A 19,498-nucleotide genomic window follows, 5' to 3' on the forward strand; every position below is an offset into this window, starting at 1 on the left:
TGGGCTAAATGGGTAAGGGGCACTAAGGAATCTACTCCTGAAATCACTGTTTCACTATATGCTAACTAATTTGTATGTGAATTTTAAAAAATAAAAAATAAAATAAAAAAAAGAAATAATCATTCAAAGAGTGACGGCAATGTAGTTTAGCGTGTAAGAGCCTTTTCCGGAAATGACGAGGTTTGCATGTAATTTCAATTGAAATTCAAATAACAATAAACATATATGCGATGCTCTGAATTTCCTTTATTTTCAAATAACCGTTTAAACCACTCTATAAAACACTCTATAACATTATTTAAGGAAACTTGTGCAAAACTTAGGGTGGGAATCAGACCCCATTTCCCTATCATCAAAACATCATGCAAACACTTCTTTTCTCAGAGGATGTTTAGCTTCGTGGAATTACTTACAGACGATGGTACATTTTAATTCCATGTACCATAATGAGAATTTCCACGAAGCATAAAACTCTTTAAAACAATATACATTTCTTTTGAACCATTTCAGATGAAGCTGTGTTGGGTGCTTTTTCAGGAAGTTGAAACTAAGCTCAATCTCCTTTCCTGAGGCACAGCCTCACACTTACGGCAGATTTGCACAAAATACACCAATGACTTCTCAGATTGCTCATCTCGGGTGCCCACAGTTCACGTCATCACAGGTAGAAGAGAGAGTTGGCTAGTTCCAAACTGGGTTCTTTATGAATGCTCTGTGCCACCAGAAAGGTCAGCTTGTGCGCATACTGACAAGGCGCTGGGATACTGATTAAGCCCTGAGGAGAAAACATACTGGTAGCAGTTAAGAGGATAACTTGTTCTCCAAATTAATACATTTTCCTGAGTTTTATCCCCTACTAGTTACATATGATAGAATGCATTTGTGAGTACACAGTGACTAAACTCAACCAAGGGTAATTTCATCCATGGGGAACACAAGCTCGCTGGGCAAGAGGGGATGGAGGCCCAGTCTGCCTTCATGAAGCTGAGCACTGGGTGCCATCACACCTAGCGCTAATCTAAGTTTCCCATGACTTGATGCTCCAAGGGGCTCAGAGCAAATCTTGGCCTTGGACTTCGAGAGTAGCTCCTGGCTTCGCGCACAGGAACACAGGACAGACGAGCCCGTTACCTTCCCATGAGACAGCGTCTGAGTTGGTTTTAACTTCCTCAACTGTAACTTGGAAATAACAATACCCTGATTTCCTCCCAGGCTTGCATAAGACAATGCATAGACTATGGGGCCGCTGGGTGGCTCAGTCAGTTGAGCGTCCGACTTCGGCTCAGGTTATGATCTCATGGTTCAAGAGTTCGAGCCCCACATCGGGCTCTGTTCTGACAGCTTAGAGTCCAGAGCCTGCTTCAGATTGTGTGTCTCCCTCTTTCTGCCCCTCCCCCTGCTTACACTCTCTTTCTCTCTCTCTCTCTCTCTCTCTCAAAAATAAATGTTAAAAATTTTTTTAATTATAAAAAAGATAATGCATAGAATGAAGTCCTCCAGAAATTGTAAATACTAATGTTACAAATAATGATGATAATGATGATGTTAACAGTTATTGCTACTTGATTTCTATGACAGACCGTGTTTCTCTCAAGGATTGATTGATTGATTGATTGATTGATTCATTCACTCACTCTTTCCTCCTTTGTGAAGTCAGGACATAGGGATACAAACGTGAATTGGGTGACAGTTCCTGGGTGGGAACCCTGAGAGTCAGTACCCACACAAGTACACAGCTGTCACTCACCGGCCAGTTGTAGTACAGGTGACACAGTTTGAACGTAAGTCTCTGCATGTGGTCGGGCTTCAAGCCATTGTCATCATAGATGACATTATAATAGGTGGGATTAACAGTTCCCCGACAGGCAGCCTGACTGATGAGGTAGAAGTCATACCTGAGGGGGAAAACGGAATGAACATGAGAAAGAAGGCAAACAGAATAAGGCCTCACTTGAAGAACACAAGGAAAACGTTTCATTAAGAACAGATTTGCTAACAGCACTTGCCAGTCAGGACGCGTCGCTTCTGAGTCCACCACGGTGCCAAGTGGCGGGTTCTGCAGGGATCGGTTCATTTCCATGCAGAATCGCAGCGTGCACTTCTTCCTGACCACAATCACGGACAGTTTGGAGCTTGGAACCAGAAAGGCAAAAGGAAAGATGCAGAGAACTAAAACCAAGCTTACAGCTTACCTAATGACCTTTATTTGGTAATTTCTAAATGGAATAAATAAATAAATTCATTCATTAGAAGAACACTGCAAAAATGAAGAAAATAAAAATTATCCCCTCCCTCAGAGGTGCATACAGTTTTTTTTATTTTTTAAAAGTTTATTTATTTTGGGGGGTGGTGGGAGAGGGAGAGAGAGAGAGAACCCACAAACCGTGAGATTATGACCTGGGCTGAAATCAAGAGTCAGACTCTTAACCGACTGAGACACCCAGGTGCCCCCCCATATAGTTTTTAAAATTAGAGACTGTCCGTCCTTGTTGCAAAAGTGTGGTGTGTCCAGTCACTTGGCCGGTTTGTATCATTTGAAGGGGACAGGGAGGAACAGTTAATAGGGCAACGAACTTCAATTCACATTTCTAAAGGAGGGCTTTCCAGAATATTCCACAGAGACAAGATTTCTTTTTCCATTAGCAATAGTGTCCCTATTTCACTTTCACTCTTCCTCTCAATTTCTGAATAGCAAAGAGACCCGCAAGTTCTCTCATTCCCCAGATCATCGCTTCTGAACCCTGCAAGACACACACCTGGGGGGATGGATGGACAGACCAAATGTACATTTGTGCCAAATGTTGAATGATCAAATATTAAAGTCGGGATTTAGTAAAGCCAGGGTCAAATCCATTTACTGGCCATAATTCCCAAAGGAGCTTTTGGGAGGCAAAGATTGCAGTGAAATTTCACTTTCAAGCAGTTTAATTATCTTAAAAATGTATTATTGGTTTTCAGTATTGAAACTTTCAAAAGCTGATGTTATACTGCAACAAAACTCCTCAGCACCGTCAGCTGCTAAATTCACTCCTGCTAGCCCAAAATTGCATACTTGTGATTCTGCGCAGTCACCTGAGGTCAGTGGGAGGGAGATAGGGTTGGCTGTTAGGGTTTGGACTCAGGGGAAGATGACACTGCCCCCCAAGCCACCGTGCTCTCCCTCCACTCTGACAGTCACTGGTGAGGTCAAGGCTCAGTCCCCCTGTGGCCTGTGGCTGCAACTTCGGTTGATGGTGGTGATGACAGTCACACCTGACGGATGAATGCTGTGCCCTGCTTGGAATAGGATGCCTTCCGAATATTTTAGGAAGCCCATTTAAGATTATCATCCTCCCCGAATTGCCACTTCTAATATTCTTCTTGCACCCGCCACTTGACGTACTCACCGAGGAAAATGTACTGCAACACTGAATCAAGAAACGTGGCAAGGGAGGTGAGGGCGGTCTGACTTCCATCTGCAGCGCAGCCTGCACTGCCCTCACACTCCTTTCAGCACCTCCATCGACCTCCACCTGCACACCAGGGCCTGCACGGCAGGGACTTTAGCCCCTGGTGTGGATTTGGGCCTCGAATTGGAAACCACCGCTTGTTTAATCCCGCGGCATAGCAATATGTATGAAGTGTCTTCACCCTCGTGCTGAGTCTCAGTGTCAGCTGCTCTGGGGGACACTTGCCTTCTTCCGGGGGCCCCCACCCAGGCTCATGCCACCCTATTCACAGAGGACCATCTCAACCACCCTCCAGTCTAGGGGAAACCCGTCCGTCCAGCTGTACTCACATGATGCAGACAAGAGCAAAGCTCGCCCGCATGAAAACAAGGTGCTGGAGTGCAATAATCTGAATAGCTATGATAAAATGTGCCCTGGTTGCAAGTGTGGGGAAAAAAACGTAACTCAATACCTGGTGTTTGCACTCGCTTCTGTCACACTGCTCAGCAGCTGTGGAACTTCATATTCAATCAGTGTTTTTAGCTGACCGTCCCCTACCCCATTCCGGTACACAATTATCCGTGCCGGCAAGCCATGGTTGTGCTTGTACCATTTGTTGAGTGCTCCTGCAGAATTTGTTGTCGGGAAGAAAAGAATGACTTGTCCAACGCCAATAAAGAACAAAATTCCCATGTAGTTCAATGTTTTAAGTTCATTATTTCCGACCACTGTAATATAGGGTAATTCCTAATTTCAGTCATGACTGCACTAATATAAAAATGGATAACTTTAGGGCTAACATCTGGCATCTGCTATTTGAGGAATCATACTGGTTTCTGTGGCAAAACATACTCTTAAACTTAACATATCCCTTTAGTAAAATTTTAATATTTAAGCAATAAATTAAGTCGTGCAAAAGATTAATTCCCAAAACCAAATTAATACTAATTTAGTTTCTTCAACTCTTCACATGCTATCAATGGATACAGACTGGATAATTTCATGTCATTTTCGTCTCCAATAAGCATAATTATGAAAACATAAGGAGAGGACGTGGCTGATCTCCTGGAAGCATCTCTTACCATGGACTCACCCAATTTGATTCTAAGTTACACTGACAATATGAACTCTGAAAACATTTCCACCCACTCCAACTAGAAATTGCCTAAAGAGCAGAGACCAGACAGTAACTCCTACTCAACAGAAACTTTTCACAACTACTTGAAAAAAAGAACCAAGTTTTGAAGTGAGGGCAAAGTAATATAATAATTGTTTTCATGTATATACTGTGCAACTGTTTTAGAAGAGTTCACTGTCCAGGAAATCCATTTGCGTTCAATAGAAGATGATCATATCTGTAAGGCCGTAACCAACACATATCAGCAAATTCAATTTTTTGGGAAAAAATACTGACACCCCTTTCCCAAACTTATAGATGGGAAAATGCGGATCAGGAGACGGAGTGAATCACACAAGAAGTACTACAGGGAGTGGCAAAGCCAGATCCTGGCCAGGACTGGGCAGGGGACGGGAGCCCCAGATATCTGTTCCCACTGTACCCCCACTGTGAATAGGCTCCCCTCCTTGTCTGCCTTCTTCCCCATCTTCTCCTGCGATGCCAGCCCTCATCTGCCAGCATTCCTATCCCCACCCCACAGGCTTCTTTCCTATTTCTAGACCTCACAGCACTCTGTCATAATCCCTGTCTCTCCAGGTAGATTCCTTTGGCCTTCACACTGCTTGCCAGAGCCACCAGCAGCTACACACTCCCCTGCCTCTTAGAGGCTTTCTGTTTATCATACACAGATGACAGATGCAAATTCTACAGCATCTGTTAGCGTGGATCAGGATACAGCTTTGGGAATCTCCATCTGGGTGATGGTTGACTCAGGCAGGCTTTGGGGAGTCTGCTTCCGCCATCTGGTCTGCTATAGGCACGCGGACTCTGGGGCCTGAAGGAATAGCGCTTGGGGCCCACCGCCACTGCTATACTTTTAGTACCGGTCATGAAAACTTTTAAGCAGTCTGCAACATCGGTCGCCGTTCTCTGAAGGATACACCGAGAGAACCACCTAAAGCAAGAAAAGAAAAGAAAAGAAAAGAATGTCCAACTTCAAAATGTCTACCATAAACGCATTAGAATTAAATGAAGAAACAGAAAACAACCTAAGTGTCCATCAGTGGAAGAATGGGTAAAGAAAATGTGATGCTTCAGATGGCTATTAGACACATGAAGGGATGCTCAACATCACTCATCAGCAGGGAAATACAAATCAAAACCACACTGAGATGTCACCTCACACCTGTCAGAATGGCTAACATTAACAACTCAGGAAACACAGATGTTGGCAAGGATGCGGAGAAAGGGAAACACTTTTCCACTTTTGGTGGGAATGCAAACCAGTGCAGCCACTCTGGAAAACAGTGTGGAGGTTCCACAAAAAATTAAAAATAGAATTACCCTACGACCCAGCAACTGCACTACTAGGTATTTGTTCAAAGGATGCAAAAATGTTGATTCAAAGGGGCACAAGCACCCCAATGTTTATAGCAGTGCTATCCACAATAGCCAAAGTATGGAAAGAGCCCAAATGCCCATCAACTGACGAATGGATAAAGAAGATGTAGCATATATATACAACGGAATACTATTCAGTGATGAAAAAGAATGAAATCTTGCCATTTGCAACAATGTGGATGGAACTAGAGTGTATTATGCTAAGCAAAATTAGTCAGAGAAAGACAGGTATCATATGATTTCACTCTTATGTGGAATCTGAGAAACACAACAAATGAACATACAATGTTGTATGTCATTACAGCTCAATCAAAATAAAAAGAACTAGATATTATGAGCAAATTTAATGTTCATGAGCCTATATATGTTATACGATCATAACTATATTAAAAACCTCCCCTCAAAAGAAATTTATCGATAAGAGAAACTAAAGCATAGTGCTGACATCAGACACGCTTGGGTTCAAATCTTGGTTGGCATACTTATCAGCCATGTGACTGCTACGTCAACCTAAGTCTCAGTTTCCTCATCTGTACCAAGGAAACACACAAGATGGTAAGGTAGTTACTACCTCACAAGGTTGTTATAAAAATTAAATTAGATAATATATATAAAGTACTTAGCACAAGATAAGCAATCATAAATAGAAACACTATGTTATTATTATAAAGGAATTTATTAGTTTACCAAATTTACTTTCAAAATATTCAAAACTAGAGTGTATTATGCTAAGCAAAATAAGTCAGTCAGAGAAAGACAGGTATCATATAATTTCACTCATACGTGGAATTTAAGAAACAAAACAGCATAGGGGAAGGGAAGAAAAAATAAAATAAGAAACAGAGAGGAAGGCAAACCATAAGGGACAAATACGGAGAATAAACTGAGGGTTGCTGGAGGGGAGATGGGAGGGGGATGGGCTAAGTGGGTGATTAAGAAGGGCACTTGTTGGGATGAGCACTGGGTGGTATATGTAAGTCTTGAATCACTGACACAAATGCCACACTGTATTTTAACTAAAATTTAAATTAATTGATTAAAATTAAATAAATAAATGGAATCACATAGTAAAAAAACAACAACAACAACAAATAAACAAAAAAATATTCAAAGATTTCTCAAGCATAAAGTTCCACTTCCATAGGAGAGGCTTTTGGACTTGAAATCTGAACATGATTAACTTATTTAAATTTCAGAAGAAGTTCTATTGTTAAAGACATTAAGTAAACAAAAGTACTTGCAAAATGAAGATCATGACTTTGTGTAAGTGCGCATCAACATTATTATATATGCCAATAATGACACAATTAGGAATGTGGCTAACAAACTGGAAGTCCTTTTCCTGCTTGATTAACACATTAATGTGTCACATTAAGTGACACATGGAACAGGGATCTCACACAACCTGGAATGAAGTCACAGGCACACTGCTACTTATCCTATTTCTCACCAGCCCAAATATATACCTGACCACAGGCTTAATAGAGTACATCAAATAACCTAAGTCCAGGAATAAAATATGGTGCAAACAGTTCCTATAGCCTCAAAACACATTGCTTAGTTACATATAATGAAACAATTCTAGGAACTACAATTAAATAGATACTATGAGTCAGTATTTAATGCATTATCCCCAAACCTGCTTATGTTTTCAGCAGCTGTGTGAACAACTACATCAACTGCCTTCAAGTGTTAATAACAACAAGCATGTATTGAGCATCTGCTATGGGAGGCTATGTTTTAAGCATTTTATCTTATGTAACTTCCATAAATACCCTATGAAATAGGCATCATCTGGGAACGCAAGCTGGTGCAGCCACTCTGGAAAAGAGTATGGAGCTTCCTCAAAAAACTAAAAATAGAACTACCCTACGACCCAGCAATTACACTACTAGGCATTTATCCACGGGATACAGGTGTGCTGTTTCCAAGGGCCACACGCACCCCCATGTTTATAGCAGCACCATCAACAACAGCCAAAGTATGAAAAGGGCCCAAATGTCCATCGATGGACGAACGGACAAAGAAGATGTGGTATATATATATACAGTGGAGTATTACTCGGCAATCAGAAAGAATGCAATCTTGCCATTTGCAACTATGTGGATGGAACTGGAGGGTATTATGCTAAGTGAAATTAGTCAGAGAAAGACAAAAATCATATAACTTCACTCATATGGGACTTTAAGAGACAAAACAGATGGACATAAGGGAAGAGAAACAAAAATAATAAAAACAGGGAAGGGAACAAAAGAGAAGAGACTCATAAATATGGAGAACAAACAGAGGGTCACTGGAGGGGTTGTGGGAAGGGGGTATGGGATAAATGGGAAAGGGGCACTAAGGAATCTACTCCTGAAAAATCATTGTTGTGCTGTATTCTAAATAATTTGGATGTAAATTTTAAAAAATTAAAAAAAAAAAAAGAAATAGGCATCATCTTCATGCCCATTTTACATGAGACCACAGCTAAGTCACGGCAACATTAAATAGCCAGATGTCATACACAGAATAAGTGGCAGATCGGGACACAGAAGCAAGCAATCAGATTCCAAAGCTTGCTGCTGGATATAAGTTCCTAGTACAGTACCTAATACAGTGCACATGTACAGAAAATAAGTACATGAAAATTTCTATCATCCATCGTTTGAGGAAGCTGCCTGGCATACGAGTATTAGCTTGTCCTAATGTGGGTATAAACATAGTTTTTTCATAAGGCTACATATTATCTTAATATTATCAATCACACTTTATATGTAAGTATAATTTATGACTAAAATGTTCATATTTTTCAAATGAGGGAAGAATACAAACTGTTTCCTGCTGCATGGTTTTTAGTTAAACCGCAAACTATAATTATGGAATATGTTGGGGTAATTGTAAAAATACCTGGTGATTCCGGGGTTAATGCTGGCCACAAATCCAACCACCACCATTCCCTTGCTGACTTCGTCTTTACAGGCATCGATACCGACCACCATCAGGGACTTTAACTGTAGAAGTAAATTTTTCATGATTTAATAAAATGGGACATTATTTCCCCAAATGATGACTTCATATGAAGTTTTGAAAAAAACTGTCCCTGGTTATTAAATTAAGTTAAGCTATATGCCAGGGAGATCAAGGTCCAGATGAAGCAGATCATTAAAACAGAAACCAAAGAGACTTGAAGATGGAGGGATGGGGTGGGGTGGGGGGCTTGATGGCTCAGTTGGTTGAGTATCCAACTCCTGGTTTCAGCTCAGGTCATGATCTCATAGTTCATAGGTCTGAGCCTCCTTGGGCTCTGTGCTGACAGTACAGAGCCTGCCTGGGATTCTCTGTCTCCCTCTCTCTCTGTCCCTCCCCCTCTAGCTCTGTCTCTCTCTCAAAATAAAGAAATCTACTTAAAAAAAAAAAAAAAGATGGAGGGATGAATACGGTACCTAATTTGCTTAAGAGACTCACTGGAGTGCAAAATAGCTACCATCCTTTGTGGAGGTGGACAAGTGCCCTTAGTGTGGCTCAAGAGATTCTGGGGAAGTGATCAGTCATTTATCCCTGGCTTCTGGGCTGGTGGGATCTGAAGAGGAAGTCCACTCCCTATTGTTCAGATGTCTAAGGGATCCTAGTTGCCACTGGCCATGAGCCTCCAGGGGGGCAGCTGGGGCTCAGCGCACACATCCTGGTTATGGAAATGGAAGGGAATGGACGACATCCCCTCATTTCTCACCCCCTCACTTCCTCCCCCAGTGGACATGGATTTTCTCAGTTCCCACCACAGTTCAAAATCATAGCTCTGCCGGTTCCCCAAGCTGTGGGGAGGCCCCCCTCCAGGGTGCGGGGCTACTCTGAGAGCTAGTGCACTGCGAAGAGTAGGTGAAAGTAGAGGCCAGAGGGCACGGATTTTACGTGGCAGCGGGAAGCTCCAGATCAAGCCACCCCGCAAGGCTGTGCCAACCTAGATTCTCTTTCATGAAACATTCTGTTATCAGCTTACTCAAAGCTCCTGGGGAACAGGAGCCTCACCTCACCTTCTGGACGGTGTCTTGTGTCATGCCACAACCCAGAGCGGACAAATAACAAACCCACCACACAAAACAAATACCTCTGGAATCATGTGAAAATGTCTCGTACTCGGATTTCATTTTTAAATTAATAAATGGACTGATTACTAAAAGACTGACAGACTGCTCACAGGGATCTCCACAGCCCACAGTTCGCCTCCGAGTTTACAGGCCATTTGCATGGCAATCTTGGTGGCGACACTCATCATCATCCCCTGTTTATTCAAGGTCCGAGTGAGCACACACTGGCTGGGCACTGGGCAGAAGGAGTTCAAATAATTTTTAATGGTATCATAGTAGTTCTTCTGATTAGAAGGTAGAATACACATTACCTAAAAGGAAAAAAAAAAAAAAGAAGAGAAAAAAGTCAATTTACTTATGTTTAGAAGTAGCTTTAAAATAAAGTAGCTTTTAAGTAGCTTTAAAAAAAAATGATCAGCATGGAGCTTATTTGGGATTCTCTGTCTCCGTTTCTCTCTCTCTGCCCCTCCCCAACTCTCTCTAAATGAATAAACAAATAAGAATTTTAAAAAAATGAACACATGGGTTCTCTAAACATCTTGCCTCCAAGTTCCCAAGAAACAAATATTAAAATGCCTACAGTTGTGTTAAATGGCCTTTAACCACTGACAATCCCATTTGAAATGCCTTTTTATCAGCCATCGGCTCTGCAGTCCCGCTCCAAAGCCCCCCAACCCCCCACCCGCTGGCTTTCCCTTCCTCCTAGCTCTTCTGATTTGATTGTTAGGCTCCTCAAATTCCCTCCTAACCTAGGTCTTACTCCAGCTCCCTCCCACCCCCTGTTGGCTTTTCCTGTGGCTCTCCAACCCTCATCCCACCATCCCTCTCCCATCCTTGCCCACAGATAGGCCAAGTGCAGGATTAGCTTACAGGGTGGTCTCCTTCCCAGCAGGTACTAGACAACCAAAATAAAAGAAACCAACCACAATTGTTTTGTTTACTGTGACCTGAGAATAAGGCTATGGCAGGGTGGAGGGGTGGGGGGGGGGGATAAGGAGAAGGAAGCTTCAGGTCCTCAGGTATTTTTAAATTCCACCCATCTCTGCCAGCACCTCTGTTTCTTAGCAGGTGTTTCCCTCGGAAGGGCTTCTCCTGGCCTGTTTCCATCTCCTTTCCACCCTTTATTCTCTACCTTCAACACCTACCAAATTATACAAAAAAAACAGGCACTGTCATGACCAGCAGAGAACAAATAGATTTTTCACCTATAGATCTGTTCAAAATCATAATGTGAAGGGCCAAAATTACTTACACTTAAGTACGTAAAATAGGGAAATGTATCTTAGGGGGTCTTCCTGCTTTCCATCCTACGAATTTGGAGCCAAGCAAGGTAGGCATCAGACCAAGGCAGTGGTTGAACAGGGATGGGGGCCGAAAGAAGGTGGGAGACAAGTGAGACTGGTTGCTTACAAGGGGACAAGGATGTGAAGTGATAAGTGGAGGGTAACAGGGGCCACACTCCCCTTATCAGAGAAGGGAGGTACAAATATGGCAATGGAGAATGTTTTCCCGTGGTGTTGGGACTGGAACTGGAAGTGTGAACACGTTTTCAATATATACATAGACAGACATGGTAGTAACAGAGATGTAAGGGTGTATGCATATACAGCTAAACCTTGAGCAACACAGGTTTAAACCATGCAAGTCCACTTATAGGCAGATTTTTCAATAAACATAATACAGTACTGTAAATGTATTTCCTCTTCCTTATGATTTTCTTAATAACATTGTGTTTTCTCTAGCTTTTGTGTGAGAGTACAGTATATAGTACATAAAATACAAAAATATGTGTTAATTGACTATGTTATAAGGCTTCCAGTCAACAATAGGTTATTAGGAGTTAAGTTTTGTGGGAGTCAAAAGTCACATGGGGATTTTGGACTATGCAGGGAGTCTGCACCCCTAACCCCCCACATTGTTCAAGGATCAGCAGTGTTTGAGTATACGTATGTAGACACACGCGTACACAATATTCCTAGCTTTGCCCATTGAGAAAGTCTGGGGGCAGTGACACCCCATTACCAAATAAGCACACCCAGCTGCCCAGATTTTGATTTTTTTTAAATGCTTATTTTTGAGAGAGAGAGAGAGCGTGAGTGGGGGAGGAGCAGAGAGAGGGACACACAGAACTTGAAGCAGGCTCCAGCCTCCATGATGTTAGCACAGAGGTCAAAGCAGGGCTCGAACTCACAAACTGAGAGATCATGACCTAAGCTATAGTCAGATACTTAGCCAACTGAGCCACCCAGGCACCCCCCAGATTTTGATTTCTAAATACTGTTCTCTACCAAAAGTAATCATGGCTCATTGGAGAAATACCTAATTCCAGAGCCAGGCAGCAAAATTTCAAAATTAACCTGAAATACCTTATTGTGCCAGATGGTAAGGAAGTGTCCCCCAAACAATGGGGACATGTCAAAAAGTCACGGAAGCCAACCTGAATGAGTCTCCAATCAACAAAATCGCGAACAATTTGGGCATCAAAATAAATAATATTGGTAATCGACTATCAGCTGGTAAATAAAACAGGAAACCATGAATCCATAACTGATAAAAATAAATGAACAAAGAAATGGGGAGAAGAGAAAGTTCTTCCTTATAACATAAGGCTACCCACTAAATGTAGAAGGCATACAAAGCTGCATACTAATTAAGTTAATAAACACATACATAAATAAAATAGTAATAATAACAAAAGACAAGAATTATCAATGGATTCTAAAACTAGAGGTAAAAGTTTGATCAGAAACAGGAGATTTACATAGTCTCAAAGTGTCTCCCTGCAAAACGCCAGACCAAAAACACCTGCTTAACAAAGAAAGGAGTAAATGTACAGTGGAGAAACCTGGCAGATACCTTAACTAATGGAGTACCTCCTGGTAGGATGCATTAAGAACACAGAATCATTGCTGTGATAATCCCGCCAAAAGTACATAATCAGAATTTAATTATAAGCAAACATCAGACAAACCCAAATTGAGGGATATTATATAAAGTAATTCATCTAGACCCTTCAAAATTGGAAAGTCATCGAAAACTAGGGAACTGTTCCAGACTGAAGGAGAGTCTTAAAGAGACAGGACAACTAAATGCAATGCATTAGATCCTTTCACTGGAGAAGACATTTTGGGGACTAATGGAGAAATGTGAATGGGAGTCTGTGGATTAGCTGGTCTTACTGTTTCTTGATTTGGATGGTTGTCCTATGGTTCTGTAGGAGAGTGACCTTGTTTGTAGAGAATACGCACAGAAGGGCAATGGGGCATCAAGTCTGTAACCTACTCTCAAATGGTTCAGGAAAAAAGATGGTAGGTAGATAGGTAGGTAGGTAGGTAAGTAGATAGGTAGGTAGGTAGATAGATAGAGGATGGCAGGCAGGAGGGAAGGAACGAAACAATGAAGCAAATATAATAAAATGTCAACAACTGGGGAATCTGGATGAAGGGTATCTGGGAGTTCTTTGCACTCTTCTTGCAATCTTTCTGTTAAGTTTTATTTTATTTTTAAGAAAAAAAAAAGACGCTCTTAGGGTTAGAATTCCCTTTGTTTAATATAACATCCTTATGGGCCTTTTTTGTGTCTGACTAAAAGAGGAACAGAGACGGCTACGTTGCTCTGCAGGAGATGGGGACCGGCATGCTGGGGCCCAGAAGCGTGAGCGAGGTAAGTAAGAGACACTGCTGTGCGGTGGGAGGCTGAGGCCTGGGAGAAGAGACATGGTTGAGAGAGCCTTAAGAGCAAGGATGTCAATTGTAACTCGTCTGGGACGTTGGGGTGTGCCGTAACCTTGCCTCGGACGCAAACCCTCTGCAAAGTCAGCTGCACAGGGGCACACACACAGGACACTTTGGGAAATGGGAGAGCTGTGGAAACGGATGCAGTGCAGGGGGAGACGGCACTCAGGAAAGGGGGCAAGAATTCAGAGGAAGCAGCCGTGGGTGACATGGAAAAACCTAAGCCCTCCAAGAGTCTGCCAAAAAACTGGAGAGAGCACTGGGTACCCAGCATTTATGGGGTAAGATGGGAGTCACTTTATCTTAAATCTTAAATAAAAGATGGCCCCCAACAAGTTAAAAATATGTAGACATCCAAGAGACTGAGACAGGGGTAAAAACAAGTATTTAAAAATTAATATTAGAAATATGAAAAGGAAATAAAATATTGATTAAAATGCTAAGATTAATCCTTTCTTGGGTTCTTGGGGAAATGCACAGCAATTTGCAAACATACCATGGGAGAATATGCTCACATTCATTCTTTCAAGGAAAGAAGACTGTTAGATATAAGGAAAAAATAAAAATTATACATCAAAACCAAAATTATCCTATACTTACCAACTGAACATCAGGATCAACATGTTTCTGTACAGCGCTAAAGAATGCAGCTGGGTTTTCTTGTGCTTTTATGCTACATGAAAAGATTCATTTTGACAATACGTAATTCCCTTTTTAGAAGCACATAACATGCAGAGTCAAAACTACTCCAAACAGAATTTTATAATCCCCACTACAAGATACACCAGAAATATGTGATAATCATTTTTATTAGCCTAAAAATAGTTTGGTGGAAAATGCAATTTCCTCAATTATATGTTACCCCTACAATTAATAATTCTGTTTTTCCAAAATGAGGTTGAAAGTGAGCTTTTGACATCACAAGCCTCAACACCAAGCATCTGAAGCTGGTTTGAGTTGAATTGGGATTAAGATTTCTCTAACACTGGGGTGCGTGGGTAGCTCAGTCAGTTAAGTGTCTGACTCTTGGTTTAGGCTCAGGTCATGATCTCAAGGTTCATGAGTTCAAGCCCCGAGTTGGGCTACGCGCTGACAGTGTGGAACCTGCTTGGGATTCTCTCTCCCTCTCTCTGCCACCCCCCTCTAAATAAATAAACAAACTTAAAAAAAAAAATTTCTCTAATACCAAATCCCCATGAGAACTTTAAAATAAAAGTCTCAAAAATCATCAGATTAATGAGACCAAGATATTCAGCTAATCAAAATGATTCAGATTGAAAGATTTTTCTTTCAGTGACAGCTTGCTTGGAGCCTGGAATATTTAGCCTGCCTCAACCAATTAGGCAGCAAGTACTTAACTGTCCTGTGTTTACCTTAGGGGCCAGACGCTACAGAAATAATTCCCACACAGACGACTTCACAGCTTTGGTTTCTTTATGTAGAATCCGCTTCTGATATGTATGAACAATTGGAGTGTCCTAATGCCCAGTGGCCTTTTCAGACTTGCCCAGCAGGTGGCGGGACGGCTGTTTCCTGATCACTGATTCTAACTGAGCTACAGGAATGGCCTGCAGCTCTGTAAAAACAATTAAATGTTTCTGACTTTTCCAGTTTGATCTCTTGCATGCAGACTCTGTGACTACCCTACTGTCCATTCTTTCTAAACTCATCAGGCAAATGTTTCAGATGGGAGAAACCGTGCATATAAAAAATCTAACAGGTAAATGGATGCTTCATGGGAAAGAAAAAGGATGGAATAAAATACGGGCTTTCAGATAAAACAGGCTAAGAACAGAACGTGGCAAGGGCTTGTTCTTGGAATTCATGTAAGAAAGAAGACTGTGATGTCATCCCCGGGTCTGTGACTGTGGCTTCTTTCATTAATCTTTTCCTGCTTCATTAGCTCATAGGTTAAGAGAAATTAGAGCAGGTGAAACTCAAACCAGGTGATTTGTTAACAGATGTGATAAGACGAGAATTCTAAACTACAGTGGAAAGTGAGACTTGGTTGTAAAATGAGCATGGCTTTCAACAATGCTTGTACAGCTGATGTAATTAATTAGTAACCATGTGTTTAAAGAATAACTTCCCACCTTGCCAATTAGGACACTGCACCTCCACTATAACAACAAAATGAAGTATGCATTCCTCCTTATGAAGCATATCAAGCTCAATAAAATGAGGCAGGAGCAATTTCATTGCTTTTCTAAAGCAAAGAGTATCCAATTTTGAGTGTGATTGTGTATATGGGGATCCCTTACTAAACTGGAAGCAATTTATTTATCTTTGTCATCCCCAGCAACTGGCATAGTATCTAATAGCAGATACTCAATAAATGTTCAAAGGCTAACTGCCCTTGGTTTTATCAGAACACTATCTAAATAATCTTATACTACGGTTAACAGAATCAGAAAAGGTTATTTTAGATCTATTTTTACATTAAATTTTAAAGCGTAAAGTCTATCACATAAGTCAGGAAATGCAACTTTCATTTTTCAATACCCTGTTTGCTGTTAAGGTTTATAAATAACTGATATGAAAGAATTAAGGAGAAAAAGTTAATGGATTTATGCCCCAACCAGTACTGAAAAGATTTGGAGATAATGAGACTATTGCCTAAGAACTATGAAAACAGTTTTACAAAGACCAATATAAAATATATTTTAACTATAAAAACTTAATCACTGCAAAATCTACTTAGAACTATTTTTTTGGTAATTTGTGTTAGGAAACTTTACTGAGATAAAGCTTTTGTAGCTACATGAGCCATTATTTCTGATCTTCTAACCAAACCCAATTAATATACCAAAAAAAGTTGGCATGATTTTCTGTGTATTCTCACATTTTGGGGTAGTCCACATTAAATCCCATGCAACTTCCAACTCTTCTCAAGCAGTGCAGGAAGTTCTCAGTCACATATTCAGCTCTGTTGCTACATAGAATCAACCATCTATTCAAAGACTGTGCACTTAAAATCTTGCAATTTCGCATATCCTTGGACCAATCAGCTGCAGACGCAGGTTGACACTGAGAAAAATAATGATCATGAAAGGGTTGAACTCATTTATTCGGAAAGCGATTGAACAAAGACAGCATGAAGGTGGTTGTTCCAAGTTTGTCCTACGAGAGCTACTTAGTACCACTTGCTATTCACAGACTGCACATCTGGACAGATTACACAGACTTCCTGGAAGTGGAGGCATCTGATCATCCCCCCATACCCCCCACCGGGTCGGCCACTCCCCGGCTGCAGATCAGAAGGCAAGGCCCTTTACCTCACGGACTTCCGCTGTGTGCAAAGAAAGGTGTGTGGTTCAAGGATCTCTGGGCTCCCTTCCAGCTCTAGGATGGGTGCCCTTTAATGGGAATCCCTAAGCAAACAGGCTGTCTGATTCAGTCTCTTTAGGCATAATGCTACCTCAAATAGAAACGCTGTCAAATGCTACTCCAGGTCACTACACTACAACTCACACACGCTACAGGGTAGCTAAGAGTGTATTTTATGCTAGAAGTAGCTATGTCTAGGAGCAAAGATGAGGCCAGGGCACAGGCTCCTTTCTCACTCTTGGATGGTCCCCCAGGTGACTGGAAAACTCAGCTCCCGGCACTGAAGAGGGGAGACTTTGGACTGGTCACTAGCCTTCTGCTTATATCCATAGACCGGAAATGAATGGAAATGTCTTTGGTATAGTGAGCTAGGAAGAGCCAGTTAGAATTTAAAAGGACCACCCTGAATCAAATCCCTTGCTATTCAGTATTGCCTTGTAACAACATGGCTATTTCCTGAGAGCTTGTTAGAAATGCAGAGCTCTTGGGAGACCTGGGTGGCTCCGTCAGTTAAGCATCTGACTTAGGCTCAGGTCATGATCTCACAGTTCATGGGTTCAAGCCCCATGTCAGGCTCTGTGCTGACAGCTCAGAGCCTGGAGCCTGCTTCGGATTCTGTGTCTCCCCCTCTCTCTGCCCCTCCCATGCTCACGCTCTGTCTCTCTCTCTCTCTCTCTCTCTCAATAATAAATAAATGTTAAAAAAAAAAGTTTTTTAAAAGAATGGTATAATATTAAAAAAAAGGAAAGAAAGAAATGCAGGGTCCTGGGTCCCATTCTGGACCCACTGCACCAGAATCTGGACTCATACATCAGCATATGAATGTTTAAGAAGCATTAAAATCCCCTTATTTTACAGATTTCAAAGCTATGGCTGAGAGAGATTATGGAGCCAGCTGGTGTTAGTGACAGACTTAGATCAGTCTTCTTGATGTTGCAATCAGGGCACCTTCCACCAAGCAGTCTGAAATCCAACCACAGGCACCCTCATAATGCCTTGCCATTAGGTGGCATTAGCTGGCCAGGAAGAGACTCAGCCAGGTCCAGGAGGCGACCTTAAAGAATGAAGGGGAAAGGTTAGCTCTCCATCAGTGGTTTCATCTGGAGTCATGGTTCATTCTTTCCAGTGCCACCAGTATGAGGAGAGCCACAGCACTCTCACCTACACCCCTACCTGCTATGGGCTAACAGAGACCGAGGACAAATGTCCAAGGCTCACTCTGAGGCCTGGGAGCCTCTCTTCTACTCAGTTCCTAGAACCCAATTTCAGAAAAGCAGAATTGGTCTGGAAGCCCATGACACAGTCAACTCTAGCCCAGTCACCACCACCACTAGCGGGCAGGTTCTCCTATTTTAATGCCTCTTCTCCTATGGAGACCTGTTTCCACACTAAAAAAAAAAAAAAAAAATGCAACAAAAAAGCTCCGAGAAATATGATTTTACTTACAGAGATGATGAGACGGATCATTAAATATTTAAATCCTGTTTCATGTGTGGAACTGAAACTGAGCTTCTTTTTACTGACTTCTAGCCAAAATCTTTCTTTTTTTAAGTTTTTAAAAAATTTTTTTAATGTTTGGTTTTTTTTGCTTTTTGTTCTTTTTTTTTTTTTTTTTTTTTTGAGTGAGAAAGAGACAGAGCATGAGCAGGGGAGGGGCAGAGAGGGAGGCACAGAATCTGAAGCAGGCTCCAGGCTCAGCAGAGAACCGGATGCAGGGCTTGAACCCACGAGCCACGGGATCATGACCTGAGCCGAAGTCAGACGTTTAACCCACTGAGCCACCCAGGTGCACCTGTAATTAGCTTTTAAAATGGGCAAAAACAGAGGGGAAAGTGCAAAGATAATTTACCATTTTTGCATAAAATGGGTTCATTTTTTCAACTGAGATGTGTTTCCTTGGGTTTCAGAGTGCCTCTTTCCCTAAACGCTACGGCTGGGGACGGACTCCCTGCGTTTCTTCACATTGATAGCAACCAAGCAGCATTTCACTTGGGGGGTGGGGGGGGGGGAAGAAACCTGGCATCAAGAAACATAGTCTATTGGAATTAACCTTCGCCAGCTCCAAAAAAGTTTTCGGGTACTATAGATTTTTTTTTCTTTTTCTTTTATGTAGTGACACAAAAGCACTGCAACAATTAATAATAGGTGGGAACATTTTAATTGCCATAGCTTGAAATACCATTTTCTAATGTGTTTTTAAGTGTGAAACCACACCACACTGACCCAAATCGTGTCCGGTGGGTGCTAAGCCTCAGAAGTACACTCAGATTGAAAACAGAGGGGACGTCAAGGTTTAGGACAAAGGGAAGGCATGGACATGGCCCTAGAGAAACTAAATGATTATTACAAGCCCACTAGTCACTCTGGCATATGATCAAACTTACACATACTCAAGCAAATACTTTTAAATGAAAATAAAATCAT

General features: G+C 41.6%; 1 protein-coding gene across 2 annotated transcripts in view; it reads right to left on the reverse strand.

Annotated features, from left to right (window-relative positions):
* Window positions 1-226: 226 nt before the first annotated feature.
* The window catches only part of PIWIL4 (piwi like RNA-mediated gene silencing 4), a 45,161-nt gene continuing 25,889 nt past the window's right edge, over window positions 227-19,498 (reverse strand). Inside the window, exons 12-20 of one of the 2 annotated variants that reach the window (XM_058687437.1) lie at window positions 16,590-16,774; window positions 14,348-14,420; window positions 10,124-10,324; window positions 8,836-8,939; window positions 5,430-5,500; window positions 3,901-4,054; window positions 2,000-2,132; window positions 1,748-1,888; window positions 227-775 (exon numbers count right to left, since the gene is read on the reverse strand). In XM_058687437.1, coding sequence (XP_058543420.1) covers window positions 659-775; window positions 1,748-1,888; window positions 2,000-2,132; window positions 3,901-4,054; window positions 5,430-5,500; window positions 8,836-8,939; window positions 10,124-10,324; window positions 14,348-14,420; window positions 16,590-16,774 — 1,179 coding nt within the window. In that variant the 3' untranslated portion in view covers window positions 227-658. The remainder of the gene's footprint in view (window positions 776-1,747; window positions 1,889-1,999; window positions 2,133-3,900; window positions 4,055-5,429; window positions 5,501-8,835; window positions 8,940-10,123; window positions 10,325-14,347; window positions 14,421-16,589; window positions 16,775-19,498) is intronic. The other variant, XM_058687438.1, reaches the window with a different exon arrangement.

This window comes from Neofelis nebulosa, chromosome 10, assembly GCF_028018385.1.
Source record: "Neofelis nebulosa isolate mNeoNeb1 chromosome 10, mNeoNeb1.pri, whole genome shotgun sequence".
Classification (NCBI taxonomy): Eukaryota; Metazoa; Chordata; class Mammalia; order Carnivora; family Felidae; genus Neofelis; species Neofelis nebulosa.